The following is a 27,142-nucleotide window of genomic DNA, read 5'->3' on the forward strand; positions in this document are numbered from 1 at the left end:
GGCTACTCTTTGTTGAGGTGCGTGGGCTTCTCATTGCTGTGGCTTCTCCTGTTGCGGTGCAGGGCTCTAGGCGCGTGGGCTCAGTAGTTGTGGCTCGCGGCCTCTAGAGCGCAGGCTCAGTAGTTGTGGCGCACGGGCTTAGTTGCTCCACGGCATGTGGGATCTTCCCAGACCAGGGCTTGAACCCGTGTCCCCTGCATTGGCAGGCAGATTCTTAACCACTGCCCCAAGTCCTGGTGGGGGGTTTTCACATCTGTAAAACAACTTAGGAAGTGTGCATCAAATATTGTTATCTAGGTATCAATACTTCAGAGAGGAGCTAAAGCAGAAGATATGGGGGGAGGGCCTGTCCCAGGAAGGCCCCATAGGGTCCTGATCGGTTACATCTGTGCTGCGTTGGGGTGCATGTTGTACAGGAGTTGTGGATACAGTAGGTGTGTGGAGGATATGTAGCCTCTGAGGTATGCAATGTCGTTGGTGGGTGTGTTGGGGAAATAAAATGAAAAAACAAAACCCTCTTCCCACCCAGAAAACCTCTACACAGAGGTAGTAGAGACAGAAAACAGTTTTATTATTATTTTTTTGAATATTTGAATTTTATTTATTTTTTATACAGCACGTTCTTATTAGTTATCTATTTTATACATATTAATGTATATGTGTCAATCCCAATCTCCCACTGCATCCCACCGCCACCCCACCCCACCACCACCCCACCCCACCACCACCCTCCACCGCCACTTTCCCCCCTTGGTGTCCATACGTTTGAGAAAACAGTTTTATTATTGAATAAGCATTAAACAGAATGCCAGATGGATTGCAAAAGCAGAAAGAAATCTCACCATTTTATATAGCCAAGCAGGTACCACCCATTATCCTGTTTTCAAGATAAGTTTTCAAAACCCATATCTTGTTTTCAAGATAAACAATGACTAGGCCTCAAGTAAGAAGACTTGACACTACCTTTAGGCACACGTAGATCATCCTAACTTTATCATGGTGATTGGCTTTTATCCAAGGGCAAGACAAACTTATGACATCTTTTTTTTTTTTTCTAGAGTCTGATTTATCTAGTTTCGTTTCTTTTCCTTTTTTAAAAAATTTTTATTGGAGTGTAGTTGCTTTACAGTATTTTTGATGGGAGGTGGTTTTGTATATTGCAGCAGAGCCTCCATGAAGTTAGGCTGTTATTCTCCCGCTGGAGCTGGGAGATGGGGAGATTGGGAGCTATTTCCCCTGATGCTTGCATTTCAAAAAGATGGCTCCAGAACTTATTTACAAAAGAGGAACAGACTCACAGACATAGAAAACAAACTTATGGTTACCAAAGGGGAAAGGGAGTGGGGTGGGGGGTGGAATACATTAGGAGTTTGGGATTAGCAGATACAAACTACTAAATATAAAATAGATAAACAACAAGGTCCTATTGCATAGCACAGGGAACTATATTCAATATCTTGTAATAAACTATAATGGAAAAGAATCTGAGAAAGAAAATATATAGAAAACTGAAGCACTTTGCTGTACACGAGAAACACAACATTGTAAATCAACTAAACTTAAATTAAAAAGAAAATGTCTCCCAGGTCCTGGAGTTCTGAGTTATGAGACTGGCAAGAGGCTTAGTTAGCCATTACAAAGATTTACATACATTTTGAAAAGTTCCAAGAAAGAAATTCTGAAAGAAAAGGGAGAAGGGGGAGAAGTCACGTCCCTTATTTTCAACAGGGAGAATTAAGCCTCTTACTTTTCACTTGTATTTGCCCTTCCAGGTGTTATTGAGGCGGGTTGTGCTTAGGTGTACGTTGTGGGAGGGTGTTGCAAGAGTGTATGTTGGGTTGACTTTGCCCGTGAAAAGTGTCTGTCGGGACCTCCAGTGTGAGGGAAGGTATGTATGCTGTCGAAGGTTATGCGGAGAGTTGCGCGGTATTGAAGTGTTGGTTCAGGGTCGTATTGTGCGGATTCTGTACGTGAGGAGGGGTCGTGTGCGAGGGGTCGGCGTCGAGCGGAATTACTCAGCCCACCAAGCGGTTGGGGGAAAGAATAAACGGGATACCCGTGAGGTCTGCGGTTTCTAAAAGCAATTCCCAGCCGGACTCCTTCCACTCTAGCCTGAGGGCTTGCAGACTACAATTCCCAGGATGCCCCGCTCCTCCACCAACCAGGAAAAAGACTCTCTTCAGTGGGCGGGGCTTGTAGAAGGATGGTCAGGCCAATGGGTGAGCCGGGACGAGTCGAAACCTACGCCGATTGCGCCGAGGCTGATTGGAATCTTTGGCGCCTTGGTTTCAGTGGTGAATGTGTGATGGGCGGGTGCAGCGACCAGTGAAAAGGCGGAGAGGTGGATCCAGAGGGTGTGGGCGGGGAGAGGTGCTGACTAGCAGGCAGTTCACCCAATGAAGGGCGGAAGCCGCTGGAGGGGGCCAGGCGAGTTGGCTAGAGGCGGGCGACTGTGGCAGCCGGGTGTGTGCCATGGCGGAGCCGGTGAGGAAGAAGGGCCGGCGGCCCAGCGGCGGCGGTGTCGGCCGAGGGGCTCGGGAATCCGGCAGTGGCCGGCGTCCTGGCGCTCAACGATCGCCAGCCCGGCGCACCCTGGACTCGGTGCTTGTGGACTTGGTCAGCGACAGCGATGAGGATGTCTTGGAGGTCGCAACGGCGCGGGGCGCTGCGGACCCGGCCGAGGTCCCGCTCCCGGAACCCACCGTGCCGGCCGCGCCCCGGGGCGACAGCGACAGTGACAGCGAAGGGGCGGACGCACGGCCGGCTGAAACCCCTCGGGTCTTGGTCAGGCGGCGGCGGCGGTTGCTGCTGGATCCCGAGGAGGCACCGGCGGTTCCAGTGTACTCCGAGAAGGTGCACGCGGGTCCCCGAGAGGGCTAGCGCGGAAGGGCTGGGTTTAGAAATGTTGAGGGTAGGGTTCTAGGATTGGTCTTGGGAGACTAAACGGAAGCAGGGGCTAGGAGCCTTGGGGGCAGAGTTCCTGGGGTTTCTGTAAATTGGGGAGGTGAAGGGGTTTGGAGTGTGCTGGGAGTTTGGGATTCCCAGGAGCTGGAGTGTCGGGGGTATAGAGAGCCTAAGGGTTTGGGATCCCTGATGGTTCAGAGAAGAGTTGAGGCTCCTAGGGCTGGGATTTGGGGCATATTGGGTTTTAAGGTTGGGGCCCATTGCTAAAGATCCAGGAAGATGGGGACTGGGGTCCATGGAAGTTCAGAGAGAACTGGGGGCTCCAGGAGGCTGAAGTCCCCACGTGGTAGGGTGAGCTAGGGGGCTGAGATTCCCAAGGATTCTAAGATAGCAGGATGGCTAGCAGCTTCGTAAAAAAGGGGAGCTAAGCTTGCATCCTTACAGTGCATTAGGGAAAGGGGTGTCGGAGTCAGAGTACTCATTTTTTTAAATTGAAGTGTAGTTGCTTTACAATGTTGTGTTAATTTCTGCTGTATAGCAAAGTGATTCAGTTATACATGTATGTATACACATTCTTTTTTTTTTTTTTTTTGCGCTACGCGGGCCTCTCACTGCCGCGGCCTCTCCCGTTGCGGAGCACAGGCTCCGGACGCGCAGGCTCAGCGGCCATGGCTCACGGGCCCAGCCGCTCCGCGGCATGTGGGATCTTCCCGGACTGAGGCATGAACCCGTGTCCCCTACATTGGCAGGCGGACTCTCAACCACTGCGCCACCAGGGAAGCCCTACACATTCTTTTTTATATTCTTTTCCATTATGGCTTATTCCAGGACATTGAATATAGTTCCCTGTGCTATCCAGTAGGACCTTGTTGTCCATCCATTCTATATGTAATGGTTTGCATCTACTAACCCCAAACTCCCAGTCCATCCCTCCCCCCTCCCCCCTTCCCCTTGGCAACCACAAGTGTGTTCTCTATGTCTGTGAGTCTGTTTCTGCTTTGTAGATATGTTCGTTTGTGTCATATTTTAGATTCCACATATAAGTGATACCGTACGGTAGGGTACTCCAATTTTGGATCCTGGGGAAGCTGAGCTCCTGAGTCCCTGTGGGAGGGCTGTAATGTCTACATCCTTAGGGAGGACTTGGGAGCTGGAGGAGGCCTGGGTGTGAGGGAAGAATCGACCCCAGTTTTCTCTTTAAGTGGAGGGAGGATTTGGGACTGATCTACTTTTTCTTTGCAGGTGAAAAGCAGCCTCCACCTCATCCCAGACCACACGTCCCTCCTGAAATTCTGCCCCCCAGAGACTGAGGAAGGTAAGGGAGGGCTTCTAGGGAGAGGTGCCCAGCGCTGGCCTCTTTGAGGAGACTTTCTGGAGTTTACATCCCTGCAGTTAGTTGTTTCCTGAGGCTCAGGGGAAGGACATGGGAGAGGTGACTCCTGCATCCTAGCCAGAAAAAGCTCCAATCCTGAAAGGAGCTGGATTGTTAACCAGAAGGCACAGAAAATGCTGTCAAAACACCCTTCCGCCAACTCTAATAGGCGTAAGAGTGAGCTAATATACAGATTTCCAGGTGCCAGCCCCAGAGATTCTGATTCTGTAATCCTGGGAACAGGGGAGGGGGAAGTGTTAAGAATCTGTAACATCTTGTTGCATCTTCAACAAGTGTCTTGGGAACACTCTGGAGCCAGCAGGGTGTTATTTGAATCTTTTCAGGGCTGCCCAGCCTTTATTCTCCCTCAGTGATGTGATTTTTGCAAACCCCTCAAGGGCAGTGAGTAGGAATCAAGTCTAATAGGGAAGCGATCCAGTGGGCAAATGCAGACCTTGGACTAAGACTTTTGCACCATGAGGGAGTATGGCAGGGTGATTAAGAGCGGATTTGGGAACCAGCAGGCCTGGTTTGAATGCCAGTTCTACCCCTTAGTAGCTGTGTGACCTTGGGCGAGTTAGTCTCTCAATGCTTCAATTTCCTCATCAGCAAAATGGGGATGAAAAATGGACCTATGTCAGAGGACCCTGGTGAGACTTAATCAAAGAGAATGTACAGAGAGCCCCTCTGGGGCTACATATATGGTTTGCATATATGGTACCTGGAACAGAGAAGTACAAGGGCACCTCTGTCCTTGCCACTCAAAATGTGGACCCAGGAATGTTGGGTATCTTCCAGGAGTTTGTCAGAAACGCAGAATCTCAGGCCTCTGGCAGCTACTGGGACAGGATTTCACAACCTCGGTGCTACTGACGTTTGGACTGGATCATTCTTTGTTTGGGGCTGTCCTGTGCCCTGTGGGACGTTTAGCAACATCCTGACCTCTACCCACCAGATCCCAGTATCACACCCCAGCCCCTTCCTCCCCTCATTGTGACAACCAAAATTGTCTACAGACATTGCCACATGTCCCCCAGGAGGCAAAATTGCCTCTGAGAACCACTGATCTAGGATTCATTATCATTGTTTTGTATTCACAGTAATTATCTTATGGTTAATGATGATCGTGTGGCAAGCAAATGGAAAAGAGCTTCTGTAGTTTAGAATATTATACCTGATTTCCTTTTGTAAGATATTCAAGTTAAAATGAGTGATTTAAAGAAAGATATTAGGACTTCCCTGGTGGCACAGTGGTTAAGAATCCGCCTGCCAATGCAGGGGACACGGGTTCGAGCCCTGGTCCGGGAAGATCCCACATGCCGCGGAGCGACTAAGCCCGTGCGCCGCAGCTACTGAGCCTGCACTCTAGAGGCTGCGAGCCACAACTGCTGAGCCCGCATGCCACAGCTACTGAAGCCTGCGCGCCTAGAGCCTGAGCTCCGCAGCAAGAGAAGCCACCACAATGAGAAGCCCGCGCACGCAACGAAGAGTACCCCCGCTCACCGCAACTAGAGAAAGCCCACACGCAGCAACGAAGACCCAACACAGCTAAAAATAAATAAATTAACTTAAGAAAGAAAGAAAGATATTAAATAATACAGAGATATGGCAAAATATGGCAATGACACACGGATGAAATTTGAGAAACGTAGGCTCAGAAGACCTATACTTACCTCTTTGCCTCATTCCCTCCCTGCCCCACACCCCCTCCTCCACCCCAGAGTCACAGTCTCTCTGTGCCCACCAAACTGAGTATGGGAAGAAAATAAGAGAAATATTAGAAAAAAAACCCATCCTTTGACATTTGTTTTAGTGTATGTTTCATAACATATATAATAGTATGTCCCTGTATAGTAAGTAGTATATGTGTATTAAGTAAATACCTATTTTCCGGGTTGTGTGCTCAGTGTTCTTCATTTGTGGGGTGCACGTGATCAAAAGTGAGAAGAGCATGCTTCAGTTGGGGTGAGCCACTTTCTGACTGTCCACACTCACCACTGTCTCATGCCTTAGCATGAAGTTCTGACACTCTCTTGCTCTAATCTGTCAGGCTCCAGTTCATTCTTCTCTCTGAGGTAGGCTTTTCCCTTTTGACTCACACCCCTTGAGCCCTTCCCCAGTGATTGTGTGTGTCTGGGGCTCCCTTAGTCTCCTCCTTTCTCAGAACCTTCTGAAGCCCCTGACTTGTCTCTCCTTGGCCTACCGCTGCCCTCTCTTGGCTAACCCTTTCCACTTCCTCCTGCTCTGTCCCCAGAGGTGGACATGGCAGATTCCAGCAGTCTCCACGCTGAGGATTCCCCACGTCCCAATTCTCCCTGGAAGAAGAAGCTGAGGAGTAAGGATGGAGAAGAGAAGAAGGAGATGTTACTGTGAGTGAGGCGAGGGCCCTGGGGCCGCTGGAGCAGAAAGGGAGTTGGGGGGGCTAGGCTGAGGCAGGCAGAACCCTTGGCTGGCTCCTCAAAGGGTAAGGAGAAGGACGGAAGGAGTCTTGAGGCTCAGGTGAGGAATGAAGCTCTTCTTGGGGGAAAGAAGAGGTGAGCCCCATCAGAGGATGACAGTGGGCCCTCAGGACTCGCCAGGAAGTGGAGATTTCAGCTTTGTGTCTAAGAAAGTAGTGATGCAGGGGTGAAGCGTGTGGCTCTGCAGACTGCCCTGTGGTTCAAATCCGGCAGCTGTCTCTTAGCCAGCCTCTCTGTGCTTCAATTTTCTCTTCTGTAAAATGGGGATAATAGTGGTACCTGGGTCAGAATTTTGGGGTAAATTAAGAGTTAACCCTTGGCCGGTAGTAAGTGCTTGGTGTCATTTGGATGTTATCAGACATTTACCTGGGAAGTAACTTATCTTAAAAGTTAGGCATTCTCCTCCCTCATATTGGGGTCATATAAATATAAAAATTATGACTCAGGTTTTCCCTGTCCTTACCTCCCCCTGTCTTCCCATAAGATGGATGTCACCGGAAGATGCTCTCTCTTGATTCTCCAGGTACCCCTCTGGTCCCCAGGGGTCCCATGAGGAAAGGTGTGGGGCTGGGGTCTCACCTCTTTCTCCATCCTGTCCCTCTTTTATCTCTACAGGGTTCAAGACACCTCCCCTTTGCCTCCACGTCTGCCACGGACCAACAGCAGGAAGCATACTCGGGCACTCCAGAAGTTAAGGTACCAAGGGCAGGGGACTCTGGGCTGGGGTGGAGAGGGGCAGGGTGGAGGGGGCCCACCCTGACTGACCCACAGTTCTTTCTGCACCCCAGAGAGGTGAACAAGCGCCTCCAAGATCTCCGTTCCTGCCTGAGTCCCAAGCAGCCCCAGGGCCAGGACCACCTGAGCCAAGAGGATGAGGTGGTCCTACTGGAGGGGCCCACTCTCCCAGAGAACCCTCGGCTCTTGCCGCTCAAAATCCAGTGCCGGGCTGACCTGGTCAGATTGCCCATCAGAATGGTAAGTGCCTGGAGAGCCTGGGAGAAGGGTCCCAGGAACTGTCTGTGGAGAGACTGTGGTGTCTGGGCAGAAGGGACCGTGGCTTCCTTTGCCCATCCTGCTGTCTGGAGCTGCCCAGCGCTTGTTCAGCCCTGTGCGCCTTTGTGCTCACTCTTCCCCTTGGGAGATTTTTTTCCTCCCTCTCCCCTCTCTTTCTGGCAAACTTCCCACCCGTTTTCAAGGCTCCACTGAAACATCCTAAGCAGCTTTGCTTGGTAGCCCCTCCCCAGGGTGCATCCCTCCCTCTTTCCTTCCCTCGGACCCTGTGCTTCCCTCTTGTGCTTGCTCTTACTGCCTTGGACACCCAGATGTCACTTGGTCATTCCGATCCCCGCTAGCTTCCTGATGAAGGCTACTCTTTTTGTAGGGATGACTCCAATTCCAAAACAAGAATGATAACAGAAGTGACCATTTATCGAGCAGTAACCATGCATCAGGCAAGCAACTAAGCCAGGGCTTGTGAACTGGCAGCCCACGGCCTTATCAACTGTGCTTCTTCTTCTTCTTCTTTTTTTTTTTTGCCCCTGTTGTGTGGCATGCGAGATCTTAGTTCCCTGACCAGGGATCGAACCCCCTGCATTGGGAACGCAGAATCTTAGCCACTGGACCATTAGGGAAGTCCCATGCTTCTCCTTCTTTTGTGCTGTACGGTGCTTTTATTTATTTATTTTTTTGGCTGCACTTCACGGCATGCAGAACTTCCCCAACCAGGGATTGATCCCGCACCCCCTGCAGTGGAAGCGTGGAGTCTTAACCACTGGACCCCCAGGGAAGTCCCATGTATGACTCACATGAACATATGAGTTCATCGCCAACCTTTGCAATGGGTGATTTTGTACCAGGGTCCAGATTTCTGGTTTCTCTTAAATAGGAAGATACAGTACCTGGCCCATATTCCTACATGGTACCAATCAGCTGGAACTGCGGAACAGCTGGCCTGTTTAGATGGGGCGTATCCGGTTCTGGTTGGCCGCAATCCCCACCACTCCCTTTTCTCTCCTAACTCATGGCTCCTTCGTGTCTTTGTGTCACTTGCCTGAACCCCTTATTAACATGATTTTATTTTATGCCTTGCCAGGTAAATATGGTGGAACTCACAGATGAGGAATTCAGCAAGTAGTTAAGGCCAGAAACTGGGGGTGGGTGGGGGGAAGCACATCAAGGCAGGAAGGCCTCCTTCACTTCTTGTCCCCCTCCCAGTCGGAGCCCCTCCAGAGTGTGGTGGACCACATGGCCGGCCGTCTTGGGGTGTCCCCAAGCAGGATCCTCTTGCTCTTCGGAGAGACAGAGCTGTCCCCTACCGCCACCCCCAGGACCCTAAAGCTTGGAGTGGCTGACATCATTGGTGAGAGGAAGGCAGGGGGGCTTGAGGAGGCTTTTGCCACAGGGAGGGGATATGGGAAGAGGCCCAGAGGGGACCCTGCTTCCAACCCCCGCTTAGGCCTGGCTTCCCGATCCTGCCCCCCACAGACTGCGTGGTGCTAGCAAGTTCTCCGGATGTCGCGGAGAAGTCCCACCTGCTCCAGCTGCGGGTGCAGGGGAAGGAGAAGCACCAGCTGCTGGAAGTCTCGCTGCCTCGAGTGAGTGGGGGAGTTGGCTCTCTGTGCCCCTTGCCCCGTGCTCTGTGGTCTCTCGTGTCAGTGGGTGGAGGATGGAGTCACTGCCCTCTGTGGTCTTGGGTCCCCACCCATCCTAGATAGTGGAAAAAGCCCAGTGTTCAATTTCCCTCCCACTTCTGCTGGGAGCCTGGCTCTGGTCTCCTAACTCCTGGTTGAAGTCAAAATCACCCTTGGACAGTAACCAATAAAACCCATCATAATTACAAAAGAAGTGACAGTCCCTGTGCTAAGGATATTTACTTCACATTCAGGATATTATTGAGTTTCACAACAATCTTATATGGGAAAGCACTGTTGTTACCCTCATCTAACAAATACGGAAGCCAACCTCTATAGAGGCGGAGTAACTTGGCCGTATTAGTTTCTGAGAGCTGCTATAACAAAATACAACAAACTGGGTGGCTTAAAACAATAGAAATGTATTCTTTCACAGTTCTGGAGGCTACAGATACGAAATCAAGTTGTCAGCAGGTGGGACGAAGTGAGAGAGTGGCAATGACATATATACACTACCAAACGTAAAATAGATAGCTAGTGGGAAGCAGCTGCATAGCACGGGGAGATCAGCTCGGTGCTTTGTGTCCACCTAGAGGGGTGGGATAGGGAGGGTGGGAGGGAGACGCAAGAAGGAGGAGATATGGGGATATATGTTTATGTATAGCTGATTCACTTTGTTATAAAGCAGAAACTAACACACCATTGTAAAGCAATTATACTCCAATAAAGATGTTTAAAAAAAAAGATATATTGGACAGAAGAGGGGAATATAGCCATTATTTTATAATAACTTTAAATAGAGTATAATCTATAAAAATATTGAATCATGATGTTGTAAACCTGTAACTAATAAAATATTGTAAATCAACTATAAAAAAAGAAAAGTTGTCAGCAGGGTCATGCTCCCTCAGAGACTCTAGGTAGAATCCTTCCTTGCTTCCTCCTAGCTTCTGGTGGTGGCTGGCAGTCCTTGGCTCACAGCTGCATCACTCCAGTCTCTGCCTCTTTCCTCACATGACGTTCTCCCTGTGTGCCTCTCTTTGTGTCTGTTTTCTCTTATAAGCACACCAGTCCTGTTGCCTTAGTGCCCACTGTAATCGAGTATGACCTCATCTTATCTTGATAACATCTTCCAAATGAGGTCACATGCACATTTACCAGGGGTTAAGACCACAAGGTATCTTTTTTGGGGGACACAATCAACCCATAGCACTTGGCTAGGGTTATACATCCATTTCAGTGGGAGCGCCTGGCCCCCAGCTTGGGTCAGAAGCCAGAGCCTGGCTGGCTTCCTCCTTGTGATTCATGCCTCGATCGTAGGTGAGGAGATTGGCTTTGGAGAACCTGCCTGACCCACGGCCAACATCCCAGTCCTGGGCTCTGTGGCCCAGCTCCCTAGAGAGGAACCAGCTTGCTGCTGGCCTCTTCGGCCAGTTGCCTTTCCCTCCGTGGGCTCTGACTTGACTTGTCCCCTTGTCCTCCCTGTCGCAAGTCCTCTGTCTGTCCCTACAAGTTCTCCTCAGCCCCTCTTTTCAAATTCTTACATCCAGTATTTCCTCTCCATCCAGGATTCTCCTCTCAAGACCCTCATGTCCCGCTACGAGGAGGCCATGGGACTCTCAGGCCGCAAGCTCTCCTTCTTCTTTGATGGGACAAAGCTTTCAGGCAAGGAGCTGCCGGCTGACCTGGGCATGGAATCCGGGGACCTCATCGAGGTCTGGAGCTGAAACCCCACTCCCTGTTTAGAGGCCCAGCTTGGACTTGGGGAGAGCGGCTGCCCCCTTTTGGCCCCATAAGGGCTAGCTGAAACTGAGGTAGAACTCATCCTCAAGCTGAAGCAAAATCAAGGAGTGATCTTGGACCACCCCCGCCCCGCCCCGTCGACCCTGGTTTCAAGCCGTTAGCTACCTGATTAGTTGTGTGGTGGTCCTTGCTGCCCTGGGAGGACTGTGGCTCCATCCACAGGGTGTGCTGAGTTTTGCAGTCCCCTGGGACATGGAGAAGGTATCCCTTACCCTCACCCTTTCCCCTCCACCATCACCCTTTCCTTTACCGAAATGTCTCTTTTATGAGACTGCTCCTATTGAAAGAGTGAGTTGAAATCAACATGAAATCCCTGGTATGGGATTCCAGGCCTGGCATTTATGCCACGTCCAGGACCAGCAGTGGCCTCAGTGTCATTGGGGGGTGGGGGTGAAGTTTGCTTGAGGCACATACAGGGGTGTGGCTCCTCAGCCTGCAGGAAACTAGATGATCGAGCTCACACATGTATTAGCTTCAGCAGAGGCAGACGATGGGTTATTCTTTTTGAAGAATATAGTAGATTCTCAGGCTTGGGTGTCTTCCTCACCCCAGGACCCTTTCAAGCCACCTTCCTGATGCACACACATTATTTAAGGCATAATTGAGCACCTTGAGCCTTTTGGTTTTGGATCTCAGGATTCCAGTCCACGCAAGGCTTCTCTGGTTTTATGGCTTTTCCCCTTCACTCCATCCTCTCCCGTAAGCGTCCATTTTAATGTGTTGATTACATGTTTTTGAATGTGAATGTATCCTCGAAAAATGCCACGTTGTATGTGTGAATATACTTTTTCCACATGTAGTATCATGCTGTAGATCTTGTGCTGTAGCTTTTTTCACTCAACATCACCTTTATTTCTTTGAACTGCTCTGAGGTATTCCATGGTGGGTGTCAACTGCATTTTGTTTACACATTTGCTAAGTGGTGGACACCTGGGTGCCTCCAACTCCTCAGCATGAACATCTTTTTATGTGTCCCCTTCCATATTTTGTGAAAAGTTCTCTGGCAGAGGTACCCAGGACGGGAGTATGGGTCGGACAGGTTAATTTCTCTATTTGTTTTCAGAATGGTCATTGACTCTCCCACTTAAAGCTTCCTATTTCTCCTCATCCTCACCAGCACTTGCTACTGCCCAGCTTTCTAATTTTTGCCGGTCTGTTGGGTGTAAAGTGGTGCTGTATTTTAATGTACATTCATCTGATCACCAGTAATTTGGGGAATTTCTTTATATACCTGTCAGCTTTTCTGGTTTCCCTTTGTGTGAATTGCTCATTTTCTCATGGGGGCTTCCTATCTTTTTTCTGTTTGTTTATCCTCAAAAGTTCTTCGTATATTCCTGGGCAGTTGCAAAAAACTCTCAAAGCGGCACTTGTGTTTGTATATTCAGGGGTGTCCTTCACTGAACAGAAATTCTTAATTTTAATGTAGATAAATTAACTATTTTGTTATATCATTTGTTGCTTTTTGATTTCTTATTTAAAAGTAGTTAAGATATTTTACATTTTCTTCTGTTAGTTTATTAGCTTTTCTTTCACATTTAGGCCACTAATATCGGGCTGAAGTCCAGCCAGTACACACTGGTATGTGCTGGCATCTGCTTTGCATGGTCAAATATTTGTTCTCATTGGTTAATGCCAGGCTGTACTGGCTGCTGAAATGTTGAATACTACTTTTAAACTATTTGAAATTCACCTTTGTCTATGAGATCCAAGTTTTAGTTTCACCATATAATGAGCCAGTTTTCTCAGCACCGTCTACTAATAAAGCCATGAATTTTCCACTGATAGGTGGTATAATTTTGGCAAAAACATATCACTCTCTTTAAAGAGTTTTTTGTTGGAATGTGGTATTCCTTTGAACTTACAATGTGGGAAATATAGAAAGAAAATTTTTTAACATTTGAATAATCCGTGATATGGTATAACTCTTTTTTTCAGATATTTTATGTCCATTAATAAGTCTGAACACATTAAAATTAAAATATGTTCAATCTCAACAGAATAAACGGGAATACATTCAACTTGTGTATATTTGAGGATTTCTGTCTCTCTGTCCTTCCCGTGACCACCCCCTCCCCATGACCCCTGTGGCTGAGACCATTTGTTGTCCCCTCACACCTATTCTTCCTCCTCCCAGGGTAACAGAACCCCTGGTTTTTAGCAAAGCACAGAGAATTCAGAATGAAGACAGTGCTTGCCAGCCTCCACTGTAGCCAAGTGTGGCCAAATGCCAATTCAGAGGAAGGTGTGCGACTTCCAGGACATGTCCCTAAGCGGGCAGTGTGTGCCCCTCTCTTTGGCTTTCTTCCTGCTGCTCACTGGAAGTGGAGCATCCCTACTGACACAAGGTGACCTTGGGGAAGGAAGCCATGCAGGGCAGGACAAGGAGAGAAGGCGCCTGGGTCTGAGCTTCCATGCAGCGTCTTACCAGCCCTGCACTACTGACCTCTGGGCTTTGGCGAGAAGGGGAACTTCCTGTCTTGTTTAAATCACTGCTATCGGGTGGTAATTCCATGGTGGTCCAGTGGTTAGGACTTGGCACTTTTACTGCTGGGGCCCGGGTTCAAAACCTAGCCAGGGAACTAAGATCCTGCAAGCCGTGTGGCCAAAAAAAAAAATCACTGCTATTGGAGGATTTCTGTCACTTGTAACCAAACCCCGTTCTAGCCCCCCAGTATGTTGCTATCACAGGCAATATTGTGGTGACCCCGAGTGGGATTTTTCTCAGGTTTATATCCAGGAATGGAATCACAGATCATTGGATGTGCACCTACCCATTTTCTCTTGAGTACAAGTAACTGGACCTCTTTATAAATCCATTAGCAAGTGCTAGAAGGTTCCAGTTTCCTCTTATCTTCCCCAGTGCTTAATCTGGGGAAGATACGGAAAAGACTACTCATTGTAAAAGGATTTGCATTTCTTCAATGATGGAGTGATTATTCATCCTTTTGATCAAAGAGATTGATCACTCGTCAGGGAATCTTTCTAAAACTCCCCTGATTAGAAACATTCAAAACTTTAAGGAGGGCTTCCCTGGTGGCGCAGTGGTTGAGAGTCCACCTACCGATGCAGGGGACACTGGTTTGTACCCCGGTCTGGGAAGATTCCACAATGCCGCGGAGCGGCTAGGCCCGTGAGCCATGGCCGCTGAGCCTGCGCGTCCGGAGCCTGTGCTCCGCAACGGGAGAGGCCACAACAGGGAGAAGCCCAAGTACCACAAAAAAAAAAAAAAAAAAAAAAAACTTTAAGGAGCCCTGATCTGGTGCCACAGCTTGGCACTTTTCCTAATCTCATTCATCCTCAGAGCAATCCTGGGAGGCAGGTGTTATTATTCCCATTTTACAGAAGAGAAACAAGCTAAGATGAATTAACCTGTCCCAGACCACACAGCCACGGAATGCAGAGCCAGATGGAAAACCAGGTGGGCCTGTTGAAGACTGCTCCCTGCCCGCTCCCCGCCCGCTCCCCAGCTAGCCTCCCTCTCTCACTGCTCTCCACACTGCACTGCTTTCAGACCCTGGTGTTCATTATGCTGCCTTCTGTGGCAGGACCTTTGCACATGCTTTCTGCTGCTTGGACTGCTCTTCTTTCCCTCCTGGAAAGTCAATGACCGCCCCTCCCCCACATCTGAGGTTTTATTCAGGGACTTACTGGGGACTATAGCCTGGGAGACAGCCTCTCAGATAGCTCTGAAAAACTGCTCCAAAGAGGTAGGGGGTGAGACCAGTTTACATGTAAATATTTTGGTCAGGGAGTACAAGCAATCAATATACATTTTGGTAAAAGATTACTGCCGGTCACAAAGAGCAGTTTTCTCAAGTTAATGATTATAGTGCTTTTCTATGTATGGGAAGATGCAAGAAGCTGGGTTCGTTAAAATTCTTCCTGAAATGCATATTAGCTACCTAAAAGCCTGTTTATCCAGAGCACAAGCATCCTGTTCTCCTTAATTTCCTCCGTCTGGAGCAGAGTGCTTCATCCCGTTATCTGCTTAATCTCTGCATCTGAAGCACCGAGTGCGCTGTTGCTCAGCTGCTGCAGCAGGTTAATCTTTGTAGACTTGGATGTTGAGCAAAATGCTCTTTGCTTTTCTTTTGTTTGCAGAGCTCAGGGACCATTTCTTCAGAGAGGCTCTCAAACCTCCCTGACCAGGTCAAATGCCCCTGCTATCAGGTCCTTATAATACCCATATGCCAGACTTTATTGTGGCACTTGTCATGGATGAACTTTTTTTTCCAAGAAATTCCACATGTACTTATTCACAAACCACAATTTCCAAAGCGAATAGAGCAAAAGTTGGGCTCCAGTTGAAACCAAGAGAACTGTACAGATATGTTTATTTATCTGAACTTAAAGGAATTTTAATCGAGAGATCCATAAAATTAAAAGGCACCTTGGGCAGGGGGTGGGGTGGGGGGGACTTCCCTGGTGGTCCAGTGGTAAAGAATCCGCCTTTCAATGCAGGGGACGCTGGTTCGATCCCTGGTCAGGGAACTAAGATCCCCTATGCCGTGGCGCAACTAGGTCCTCGCACCACAACTATTGAGCTTGCGGGCCTCAACGGGGAGAGCCCACATGCCACAAACTACAGAGCCCATGCGCCCTGGAACCCACGCGCATGGGTGAAAGAGAGAAAACCCACACGCCAAAACTAGAGAGAAGCCCGAGCGCCACAACTAGAGAGAAACCCAGACTGCGTGCCATAACGAAAAGATCCTGCATGCCTCAATAAAGATCCCGTGGACCACAACTAAGACCTGACTCAGCCAAAAAAAAAAAAAAAAAAAAAGGCACCTGGGGGAATTCCCTGGTGGTCCAGTGGTTAGGACTCAGCACTTTCACTGCAGGGGGCACAGGTTCGATCCCTGGTGGGGGAACTAAGATCCTGCATGACATGCAGGCGTGGCCATAAATAAATAAATAAATAAATAAATGTCACCTATACTTGGGGAAGAACCAAATATTTTTCCCATTTGCCAAAACCAATTAGCATCAAAATGTTTGTCTTTATAACCAGAAAGTTTTATTTTCATTAATGTCCAGAGGTACTGTGTTTGGACTACAGATTTTTTATTTTTTTTTAGCTTAATGGAATTTAATTTACATGCCTCAGCATTCACTCATTTTAAGTCTACAGTTCAATGAGTTTTAGTAAATGTCCACAGTCCTGCAGACGTTTCCTGGTGCCTCTTTGTACCTCCTCCTCCCCCTGGCCCCAGGCAACCACTAATCTGCTTTCTGTCACATTAGTTTTGCCTTTTCTGTATTTTATATGAATGGAATAATACAGTATGCAGTCTTTTGTGTCTGGGGTCTCTCACTTAGCACAGTGTTTATGAGATTTACCCATACTGTATGTATCATTGAGCAGTGTTCCACTGTATGAATATACTATTCACCTGTCGATGGATACATGGGTTTTTTTCAATTTTTTTGGCTATGATGAATAATGCTTCTATGGACATTCACATACAGGCTTTTGTTTGGATATGTTTTCATTTTTTGTTGATAGATACCTAGTAGTGGAGTTGCTGGGTCATATGGAAAGTGTATGTTTAATTTTTTTTTAATTTATTTATTTTTGGCTGCGTTGGGTCTTCGTTGCTGCGTGCGGGCTTTCTCTAGTTGTGGCGAGCGGGGGCTGCTCTTCGTTGCTGTGCACAGGCTTCTCATTGCGGTGGCTTCTCTTGTTGTGGAGCATGGGCTCTAGGCACACAGGCTTCAGTAGTTGTGGCACGCAGGCTCAGTAGTTGTGGTGCACGGGCTTAGTTGCTCCGCGGCATGTGGGATCTTCCCGGACCAGGGCTCAAAACTCGTGTCCCCTGCATTGGCAGGCGGATTCTTAATCATTGTGCCACCAGGGAAGCCCTGTATGTTTAATTTTTAAAGAAACTGCCTAATTGTTTCTCAAAGTAGCTGTACTCTTTGCATTCCCACAAACATTCATATCATTTCCAGTACTTTATCAGGGTATTTATTTCTTTATTTAGGCCACGCCTTGCGGCATGCAGGATCTTAGTTCCCACCCAGGGATCGAACACATGCCCGCTGCAGTGGAAGTGCAGGGTCTTAACCACTGGACTGCCAGGGAAGTCCCAGTGCATTTATTTTTTTAAGCTATTCTAGTATAGTTGTATCTTAATGTGTTTTTAATTCTATCTTCCATAATGACCAATGGTGTCATATACTTGTTGGCCATTCATATATCTTTTTTTAACATCTTTATTGGAGTATAATTGCTTTACAGTGTCGTGTTAGTTTCTGCTGTATAACAAACTGAATCAGCTATATGCATACGTATATCCCCATATCCCCTCCCTCTTGCATCTTCCTCCCACCCTCCTCATCCCCCCTCTAGGTGGTCGCAAAGCACCGAGCTGATCTCCCTGTGCTATGCATATATCTTCTTTTGTGAGATGTCTGTTCAAATCTTTTGCCCACTTAAAAAATTGTGGTTTTGTCTTACTGAGTTTTAAGAGTTCTTTATACATCTGGATAGAGGTCCTTTGTCAGATACATGCTTTGCAAATGCTTCCTTCCAATCGGTGGCTTGCCTTTTCATTTCACAGGTGCACCTTTTGCATGCAAAAGCTCCTTCAGATAAGCTCTATGAGGGTAGGTAAATCTGCAGTTGCCTGACAGCCAGCACAATGTCAGGCATATAGTAGCTGCTCAATACTACTGAGGAAATTCAGTGACTACAATCTGAAATTCCTCTCCATCTCTTTCCTTTAGACCCTAAAGGGAGACCAGGCTTAAGGTTCTGAAACGTGAAGTACTCCTGGGGCAACGCCAAGCAGGACAGTGACTCAAGAGTTTCTGATAAGGCCTCTTGAGGGGGTCCCAAGAACATGAGACTCTAGAATTTCGGCAGAGGGACTTAAGAGGTCTGGTTGGAAGAGGGGTCTTGAAGCTGCCTTTGCATAGAACTACACTAACTTTACTTAGAGTGTATGTTTATTAGCTGTAGCTTGGCGATTGGGGCGACGAGGCACTCAGGAACAAAGCTGTTTTGGTGCCAGGGCTCTGTGGTCGAGCCCCGTCCATGGCTAGGAGTCTCCTTAGCCCCTGGCTGTTCCAAGTGAGACCATCAGAGGGCGCAAGTTGGAGGTGAGGAAAAACTGGCTCCAGACGCGGCCGGTGGGGTCTGGGGACACTTTCTTAAACGTCTGCAGGGAAAGCTCAGCTGGGTTGGGGAATCCGAAGGGTAGGGACGGGGGCCACTGCTCACCATTCATTCATTCATCCAACACTTACTGAGCACGTATGAAGCCCCAACCGGACACCGTGGGGAAGAGAGTAAGAACTGTCTGTTGGGACTTCCCTGATGGCGCAGTGGTTAAGAATCTGCCTGCCAGTGCAGGGCACACGGGTTTGATCCCTGGTCTGGGAGGATCCCACATGCCATGGAGCAACTAAGCCCGTGCGCCACAACTACTGAGCCTGCCCTCTAGAGCCTGCGAGCCACAACTACTGAGCCAGTGCTCCTGAACAAGAGAAGCCACTGCAATGAGAAGCTCGCGCACCGCAATGAACAGGGGCCCCCGCTCTCTGCAACTAGAGAAAGCCTGCGCGCAGCAACGAAGACCCAACACAGCCAAAAAATACCTATAAATAAATTTTTAAAAACACAACTGTCTGTTGGCACGTTTAGAGATATTTACAGTACTACTGTATTTCCAGAATCTTTTAAGGTTCCATTATCTCGTTTGATCTCGTTCAGTAAGAAGTCTGCCAAGCAGCGTCGCAGATAAGGAAGCCGAGATTCAGAGTGGGAGGGACTGTAACAGCTCACCCAGACACCTTTAGGTCGGCTGTCACGGCGGGAACGCAGCCGAGGACCGTGGCGACCGGCCACAGTCACGTGACGCGGGAACGTCGGCAAAACCGCAGGGGCGCGCGCGGCCTCCGTAGTCGCGTCAGGGGCCGGCCCGCAGTGGCGTCCACCGCCCCCGCCCCTGCTCCAGTGTCACATGACCGGCTCTTAGACAACATGGCGGCGGCGGTGGTGCGGCGCCGGGGCTGACCAACCGCGAATGCGGTGGGCTCCTACCCGGGGTGAGGGGTGGCCTCAACCGGGAGGGGGCGGGGGATCGGACTCTCCTCAACCCGTTCCTGTCTCTGATCTCACCGGAGTTCCACTCGTCCCTCCGCGCGGTGTGTCTGCCGGGGCGGGGACGCATGATAGAGCCCGGGTTCCATCCCCCGTGCTCTGTGCTTCGGGGCAAGCTCCTCTCGGTGTCCGAGCGCACTTCCCTCGCCTGGGTTCCCTCCATCCTCCTTTCTCCAGCCTCCTCCCCTCGCAGGTGGGATCGTCGGTGGGACCGTAGCGCGGGCGGGCGCGGCCCCCGGGACCATGTCCGGCTCCGACACCGCGCCCTTCCTCAGCCAGGCGGATGACACGGACGACGGGCCTGCGCCCGGCACCCCGGGGTTGCCTGGGTCCATGGGGAACCCGAAGTCCGAGGATCTCGAAGTCCCAGACCGGGAGGGACTGCAGCGCATCACGGGCTTGTCTTCGGGCCGTTCGGCTCTCATAGTGGCCGTGCTGTGCTACATCAACCTCCTTAACTACATGGACCGCTTCACCGTGGCTGGTACTGACTTCTGGGAGAAAGTTAGAAAGGGGGATGGGAGTGGGGTCCCGAAGGTGGGGCTGCCTCGGCCAGCCCACCCTGAGTCTTCTCCTTCCCAGGCGTCCTTCCGGACATTGAGCAGTTTTTCGACATCGGAGACAGTAGCTCTGGCCTTATCCAGACGGGTGAGTGGAGGCCCCTCCTGGGCACACAGCACCTCTTCTTTCTGTTCTACCCCAGTTGGGGCCACACGCTGGCGTGCCTGGGGCCTTATTTTTGGGAGGTCTGGTGGCTGAGCTAGGGGAGGAGATGGCCATGGCTCTGCCCTGAGGCTGTCCTGTTCGATTAGGACACCACATTTAAAGAGATTTAAAGAGGGAGTCAGTTTTGTATAACAGTTAAGACAGACCTGGGTTTATATACCAGCTTTTCACTTAATGTGATGGTAGGCAAGGCCCTCAACCTCTCTAAGCCTCACTTTCCTTGTCTGTGAGCTGGAACTAGTAATAACCCCGGCTCACCTCATAGGGCTGATGTGAGGATTAAATGAGATAATGCCTGTGAAGCGCATAGTACAGCATTGGAAAATGGTAGGCACCCAGTAAATAATGGCAGAAGAGGCTGTCTAGGAGGGGAGGAGGGGAGTTTTACTTGTTCAGAACTTTGGGATTTATGGGAAAGGCAAAGCCAAGGCCAAGTCCTATTGTCCTTCCTTCCCTCCTTCCTTCATTTCTGAGCACCTACCATGTGCCAGGCCCTGGAGGAAGTACTGATAACATCCAAAGAATTTCGCAAGACGTTTTACCCCCATTGTCTTCTAATCCTTTATCAGCCAAGGAGTTATTAGTCTTGTTTTATAGAGAAAGTAGGTAGTATCATCTACATTTTTATAAAGAAACTGAGGCTTGGAGAGGAGTTAAGACTTGCCTAGGGTCACACAACAAGTTCGAGGCAGAAGAGGAGTTTGAAACCAGGTCTTGCAGTGTTCTTTGCTCCACTCCAGGCCACCAAGGAACTGAAGTTATTTAAGCCAAAGTTTAATGGAATGAGAATGGGATCATAGGTCCAGGTCTGCAAATCTCTAAAGAGTTGTTGAGTTAGAGAAGAAATAGGTCTGGGACTTCCCTGGCAGTCCAGTGATTAAGACTCTGTGCTCCCAATGCAGGGGGCGGGGGTTCAACCCCTGGTCCTGTAACTAAGATCCCACATGCCCCGTGGCTCAGCAAAACAAACAGACAAACAAAAAAAAAACACCAGGTCTTTCTCGGCAACCCTCTTCACGTTTTCATTCAACACATGTTTGTTGAGCACCTGTTTTGTGCTCGGCAGTGTGCTAAGTGATGGAGACACAGTCATGGCCAATACAGTCCTGTCTTCCTGGAGCCAACATTTTGCTGTGCATGAGGGGGGCAACAGTCCCTGAAAACCTAAACTAATAATGAGATAATTTTCTATAGAAATAACTGCTATGTAAAAGAAGACAGAGTAGCTGTGATAGAGACTGGATATGTGGTGGTTGGGAAGGTTTCTGAGCTGAGGGTGAAGGAGCCAAGGTTGTGGAGCTCAGGGGAGAGGAGAGACAATTCCAGAGAGGACAGCAGGTGCCCAAAACCTTAAGGTGGTATTGAACTTGGCAGTTGGGCCATTGGGGTACAGAGAGGGAAAGTGGATAAGCATGAAGTTGGAGGGGTAGGGAGAGGCTAGATCAGATAAGTGCGTTGCAGACCAGGGTAGGAGGAAGGCATGAGTCAGCTGGGCCATCCATTCTACAATGGAAGATTTGAAGAACATTGGAGCTGGGGCTGGACAACTACTACCTCCCCCCACTCCCGCTTGCAGGAAGCTCTGATAGTTTCAGGGTTGGGAGTTATTCCTGCCCCCCTTCACCCTCCCTGAGCTGGTTTGGGGGTGGGCTAGGGGTACTGGGGCTGGGCTGTGACTCTCTGCTTCCCCCCAGTGTTCATCTCCAGTTACATGGTGTTGGCACCTGTGTTTGGCTACCTGGGTGACAGGTACAATCGGAAGTATCTCATGTGCGGGGGCATTGCCTTCTGGTCCCTGGTGACACTGGGGTCGTCCTTCATCCCCAGAGAGGTGAGGTCCCACAGTGGCTCCTGCTTCTGCCCTCCCCCCCCCTCCTCCCCCCAACCCTGACTCCCCCATCAGTGTTTGCTGCTGCTCTTTGGAGTCATTGCAGACTGGGCCCGGGGACTTGTGCCGCTCCCTTGGTCCGTGCCGTCTTCTGTTCCCTGTTTGCCTGAGCTATCTGCCCACCCCATCCTCTCCCCTTTTCTTCCAGAACCTTCTTCTGTCCATCATCCCCTCCTTCCACTGCACACCTAGACACACACATTTCTCTATCACAGGAAAGACCTTACCAGGACTGCCCTCTGTCCGTCTTCCTCTTCCTAGTCAGACTTCCACAGAGGGGAGCTCCAGTCTGGGTGAAGGAGCAGCTGGGGCGAGGCTCTCATTTTGCCTGCACTTCCTCTCCTCCCACTCCCCGCTTGAGCACTGCTGGCTAACCTGCCCCCGTCCCTCTGTTGCCAAAGTCAGCAGTGCCCTGTCAGTTGCTAGCTGTAGCTCCTACTTCCTAGTCCTGTTCTCGCTGGATCTCCCGGGAGCCTCTGGCTCTGTTGACCTACTTCTTCCTTCCGAAAACTCTCTTCTAACTTCTGTGACCCCCTCTTCTGGTTTTCGTCCTGCCTCCCTGGCTGTTGCTTCTTTGCTCCTTTGAAATCACCTCTGTCTGTTCTCACTTTCTTACCTGGGACTCTGTCTCCTCAGCCCCGGACACTACACACTCTCCTTGGGTGATTGTGCCTCGTTATTAGCTTTGGTGTCTCTGGTAGACAAATAAACCCCCGCCTAAGATCACTATTCACTGTTGGGGTGTCTTGGGTGGTTTGGACAAGATAGAAATAAAGATTTATTTCGTACCTACTGGGTGCAAGGTAATGAACAGACCTTTTGTTGTCCAGTTCTCACAATAGGTATGGGAACAAGTTGTTATTATCCCCCTTTTGCAGATAAGGAAACTGAGGCTCAGAGAGGTTAAGTTGTTTTCTCAGAGTCACAGCTAGTAAGTAGTGGAGCCAAGATTCAAGCTCAGTTTGGTTTGATTCTAAAACGCAGGCCTCTCCTGCCATCCCTGCCACCTCTCCAGAGCTGGCTGGTGAGGGAGGCTGGGAGGCTGGCTGCAGGGCGGGGTGCCACCTGCCCCATATCTCGTTCCCCAGCGATTCTGGCTGCTCCTCCTGACCCGGGGCCTGGTGGGGGTCGGGGAGGCCAGTTACTCCACCATCGCACCCACCCTCATCGCTGACCTCTTCGTGGCAGACCAGCGGAGTCGGATGCTCAGCGTGTTCTACTTTGCCATCCCTGTGGGCAGGTGAGTGGACCTCGGGCCTGGTGGGGAGGCAGAAGGGCCTTGCCTGGAACGGGACTGACCAGCCGTCTCTTCTCCTCCCCCACCCCCTTCCCACAGTGGTCTGGGTTACATTGCAGGCTCCAAAGTGAAGGATGTGGCCGGGGACTGGCACTGGGCTCTGCGGGTGAGTCGGGTCACGGCCTGGGGAAAAGTTAGCGGTGCACTCACTGACTCCCCCTTTCTACCGTCAGACACCCCCTTTCGAAGGCAGTGCTCACTCTGCCAAGCCTGCAGGCAGCCTAGCTGCCCTCACTGCGAAGCCACGTGCTAGGTAAAACTCGATTGCAGGTGATAGAAGCCCATTGTACGACTGTAAACCCCCAAATGGGACTGTATTGGCTCTCATAATGGAAAGTCCCAGGGTGAGCTTCAGGTAAAGCTGGATGCAGGACTCCCACAGTGTCACAGGAATTTGATCATCCTTTTCTCAGCTCTACTTTCCTCTGTTATCTTCCTTCTCAAGCAAGTGAAAGCTCCACGTGTTTATCTTCCCGTTTAGAAACTTCAGCACCCTGGATCCTTGAGCAGTAGTCCTGGACGGTGTCTGATTAGATGAACCGTGGGTCACATGCTGGCACTGACTCAATCACTGAGGCCTGGGAGGTTTAACATTACTCTTGGCAAAGTCTGGGTTACAAGCCCCACCCTATTTGAACCACATGGGTTGAGAGAAATGGGGGGAGTGGTTTCCCAAAAGAAAATTAGGGTGCTGTTGCTAAAGAGGGAGCAGTTAGGCTTGCAGAAACAGAAACACTTCCTAGTGGCAGTCACCCCCTCCCCTCAACCACAGGTTCAGCTTCCTTGAGCAGGCACTCACTGGGTGTTCGAGGTCTTGGGGCCTGAGTTGCTTTTATACACCCTCACTTTCTCTCAGCCCCCAGGGTTGAGTGTCTCCCCGTCTGTGCCTTTCTTGAAGCCCACTCTTTCCCCAGGTGACACCAGGTCTAGGAGTGCTGGCTGTTTTGCTGCTGTTCCTGGTAGTACGGGAGCCACCAAGGGGAGCTGTGGAGCGCCACTCACACTCACCACCCCTGAGCCCCACCTCGTGGTGGGAAGATCTGAGGGCTCTGGCAAGAAAGTGAGTTCCGTTCCATCCTAACCCAACATCTGAGGCCCCCAGGGAGGCCCTGAGGTCTAGTTTGAGATTTACATGGGTGTGGTCTTTGTTCTGTTTTCTGTCAGCTGGCCCTACCCTAAGGCCAGGAATTCTGTCGCCACTGCCCCCTTATGGCAACTGCTTGAATTACAGGCCCAGATCCTGGAGGCCAGTACAGCCTCCAGACTCAGTGCCCTGACTATTAAAATAAGCCAGAGAGGGAGAAGAGAGGTCTCTGACACCGATACCTCAGTGGAGTCTAACTTCCTCCCTCCTAAATGTCTGCAGTCCTAGTTTCATCCTGTCTTCCCTTGGTTTCACTGCTGTGGCCTTTGTCACGGGCTCCCTGGCTCTTTGGGCTCCTGCTTTCTTGCTGCGTTCCCGTGTGGTCTTGGGGGAGACCCCCCCCTGCCTTCCTGGAGACTCCTGCTCTTCCTCTGACAGGTACCCAGATGGGGTCTGGTCTGGGTAGCCCTGCAGGTGGCAGGGGATGAAGTGGAGAGAGTCTGTGATTCAGACTCAGGCAAGGAGAGTGTGAATCCTGACTCCACAAGCTACTTGCTCTCCCAGGGTCTCAGTTTCCTAGTCTGGGAATAGGTGCCTTCCTCTTGTGAACCATGGGGTGCTGTGCCTGGATAGACCTGGGTTGTGAGGGTGGCCGGGATGGACGATCGTTCTCTCTGGGCCATGGGGGTGAGGCTAGCCCCCTTGCCCCTCCCCTTCCCTCCAGCCTCATCTTTGGGCTCATCACCTGCCTCACCGGGGTCCTGGGTGTGGGCCTGGGCGTGGAGATCAGCCGCCGACTCCGCCGCTCCAACCCCCGGGCTGACCCGCTGGTTTGTGCTGCTGGCCTCCTGGGCTCTTCACCCTTCCTCTTCCTGTCCCTCGCCTGTGCCCGTGGTAGCATCGTGGCCACCTATGTGAGTAGCCAGCAGGTGTCTAAGGGGGTGTTCTGGGTCCAGGTTGGAGGAATGGTGCACTGGGGCAGGACTAGGGTCAGAGCCAACTCTGGAGTGGGAATGCCTGGGTTTGAATCTCAGCTCTGGCCATTCTTAGCTGTGTGACATTGGGCAAGTGACTTAACCTCTCTGTGCTCAGTTTCATCTTCTGTAAAATGGGAATAATAGTAGCAACTGTCTCCTAGGGGTGTTGTGAGGGTTAAATGAGTTAATAGATGGGCCTGGTACCTAGTGAACCCTCCATGTGTTTGCTCGTCTTGTGATGAGACCAACGCCCCACCCCTGTTCCCCCTCCTTCACCGCCTACCTCCCATCCCCCAGATTTTCATTTTTATTGGAGAGACACTGCTGTCCATGAACTGGGCCATTGTGGCTGACATTCTGCTGGTGAGTAGGTGGCCCAGGGTTACCCCAGAGGCTGATGGGAGCAGGGAGTTGGGGCAGGGGACCTCACTTGCCTTGAACTGTGACCTTCACCCCTTCTTCAAAACCCAGCCCTGGACTGACTTCAGAGTCCAACCCCAGGTGGGCCTGTAGCCTGGACCCGCCCTGCCCTTCACCCCAGCCACACCTCTGAGTTGGGGTTCACCTGACCTCAGCCTAGGCTGAGCCTTGGCCCTGTCCCCGCCCTCTGTCTCCTGCCCCTCTTTCCTCCCAGTACGTGGTGATCCCCACACGACGCTCCACCGCTGAAGCCTTTCAGATCGTGCTGTCCCACCTGTTGGGTGACGCTGGGAGCCCCTACCTGATTGGCTTGGTGAGCACGGTCCCTTGGCTGGGCCTGGGATGGGGCTCGGGGGACCCCACATTCCCAGTACCAGCTGGCGGCCAGTGGCCTGAGCACAGGCCAGATTAGAGGGTCTCACCCTAGTGAGGCATCCGAGTCCCCTGTGCCAGGCACCCTTCACCTCAGAGGCTCAGCTGGGTGGGCACGATTTTGTCTTGTCAGATTTCTACCGGTAAGGTCCAGGCCTAAGTCTTCTTCATTCTCCTGGAGTTCAGGGGCTTCCTCTCCGTTCTCCTGACTTTTCTTTCCTTGTCTACCTGCAGATCTCCGACCGCCTCCGCCAGGGCTGGCCACCCTCCTTCTTGTCTGAGTTCCGGGCCCTGCAGTTCTCGCTCATGCTCTGCGCCTTCATGGGGGCGCTGGGCGGCGCAGCCTTCCTGGGCGCTGCCATCTTCATTGAGGGCGACCGCCGGCGGGCCCAGCTGCACGTGCAGGGTCGGTCGGGCCTCCCCGCTGTCCGTCCACAGCTCCTTGCCTAACTTCATGATGCTGCCTGCTTGTCCATCCATCCGCCCACCCAGCCCTGTGTCCCTGGCAGCCCTCAGTCCACAGCCCTCCCCTCCCTCGGCCTCGGGTCTCCCTGTCCCACGAGCTGATGCCCCACTGTGTGTCTCTGCTGCCCCATCCATTTGCTAGTGCCTGTTTGTCCCCTCCCTGGCCCTGTGTCTGTCTGTCCATCCAGCCCTGGCTCTGATCCCTCCCCGACAGGTCTGTTGCGTGAGGCCGGGCCTGCTGATGACCGCATCGTGGTGCCCCAGAGAGGACGCTCCACCCGGGTCCCCGTGTCCAGTGTGCTCATCTGAGGGGTCGCCGCTTGCTACCTGCACATCTACCACAGCTGGCCCTGGGCCCACCCCAGGAGGTGCCCGGGCCCAAATCCTCGGCTGGCCCATTTTCTAGGAGGGGCCTTGGGCCATGTTCCAGCTCCTACACACTACACAGGTGGCCAAGAGGGGATTCTGGGGGTCCGGGAGGGGGATCCCCCGCCACTGGAGCAGCCTCAGGGGCTCGGTGCTATTTGTAACTGAATAAAGTTTGTAGCCAGACCCCAAGTGCCTGCTGGAGTCTCTCTGGGTGCTAGTGACCCCTGGATTGCAGGGAACGCCCCCTCTCTAGTCCCAGGTTCCCA

The 27,142-nt window shown here is 51.0% G+C and overlaps 2 protein-coding genes across 11 annotated transcripts; both read left to right on the forward strand.

The window, feature by feature from the left end:
* Positions 1-2,457: 2,457 nt before the first annotated feature.
* Positions 2,458-13,194, forward strand: NFATC2IP (nuclear factor of activated T cells 2 interacting protein). Its single transcript, XM_022588418.2, has 8 exons — positions 2,458-2,853; positions 4,147-4,219; positions 6,531-6,645; positions 7,351-7,431; positions 7,524-7,710; positions 8,950-9,094; positions 9,220-9,329; positions 10,934-13,194. Exons 1-8 carry the CDS (start codon positions 2,473-2,475, stop codon positions 11,090-11,092), a joined length of 1,251 nt encoding a protein of 416 aa, XP_022444126.1. The 5' UTR covers positions 2,458-2,472; the 3' UTR covers positions 11,093-13,194.
* Positions 13,195-19,128: 5,934 nt separating this feature from the next.
* SPNS1 (SPNS lysolipid transporter 1, lysophospholipid) lies at positions 19,129-27,060 on the forward strand. Of its 10 annotated transcripts, none has more exons than XM_022588421.3 (13): positions 19,130-19,223; positions 19,472-19,762; positions 19,861-19,926; positions 21,699-21,835; positions 22,981-23,132; positions 23,229-23,295; positions 24,104-24,249; positions 24,556-24,711; positions 24,998-25,187; positions 25,548-25,613; positions 25,885-25,983; positions 26,277-26,448; positions 26,722-27,060. In XM_022588421.3, exons 1-13 carry the CDS (start codon positions 19,202-19,204, stop codon positions 26,814-26,816), a joined length of 1,659 nt encoding a protein of 552 aa, XP_022444129.1. In that variant the 5' UTR covers positions 19,130-19,201; the 3' UTR covers positions 26,817-27,060. The 10 variants fall into 10 exon arrangements, with proteins under 10 accessions (XP_022444131.1, XP_022444129.1, XP_022444132.1 ...); XM_022588424.3 differs by having other exon boundaries at positions 19,134-19,223; positions 19,558-19,762; XM_089895966.1 differs by having other exon boundaries at positions 19,135-19,206; positions 19,558-19,762.
* Positions 27,061-27,142: the final 82 nt, after the last annotated feature.

The sequence above is a fragment of the Delphinapterus leucas genome, chromosome 15 (assembly GCF_059928025.1).
Source record: "Delphinapterus leucas isolate spDelLeu-1000000601 "Yukka" chromosome 15, BTC_Dleu_Yukka2, whole genome shotgun sequence".
Taxonomy (NCBI): Eukaryota; Metazoa; Chordata; class Mammalia; order Artiodactyla; family Monodontidae; genus Delphinapterus; species Delphinapterus leucas.

Coding starts and splice junctions, on each gene's coding strand:
- NFATC2IP (XM_022588418.2), top strand. CDS start 2,473: ATGGCGGAGCCGGTGAGGAAGAAGGGCCGGCGGCCCAGCGGCGGCGGT. Junction 6,646..7,350: donor GAGAAGAAGGAGATGTTACT/GTGAGTGAGGCG, acceptor TTATCTCTACAG/GGTTCAAGACACCTCCCCTT. Junction 7,711..8,949: donor TCAGATTGCCCATCAGAATG/GTAAGTGCCTGG, acceptor TCCCCCTCCCAG/TCGGAGCCCCTCCAGAGTGT.
- SPNS1 (XM_022588420.3), top strand. CDS start 19,347: ATGATAGAGCCCGGGTTCCATCCCCCGTGCTCTGTGCTTCGGGGCAAG. Junction 25,188..25,547: donor GTAGCATCGTGGCCACCTAT/GTGAGTAGCCAG, acceptor CCCATCCCCCAG/ATTTTCATTTTTATTGGAGA. Junction 26,449..26,721: donor GGCCCAGCTGCACGTGCAGG/GTCGGTCGGGCC, acceptor CCTCCCCGACAG/GTCTGTTGCGTGAGGCCGGG.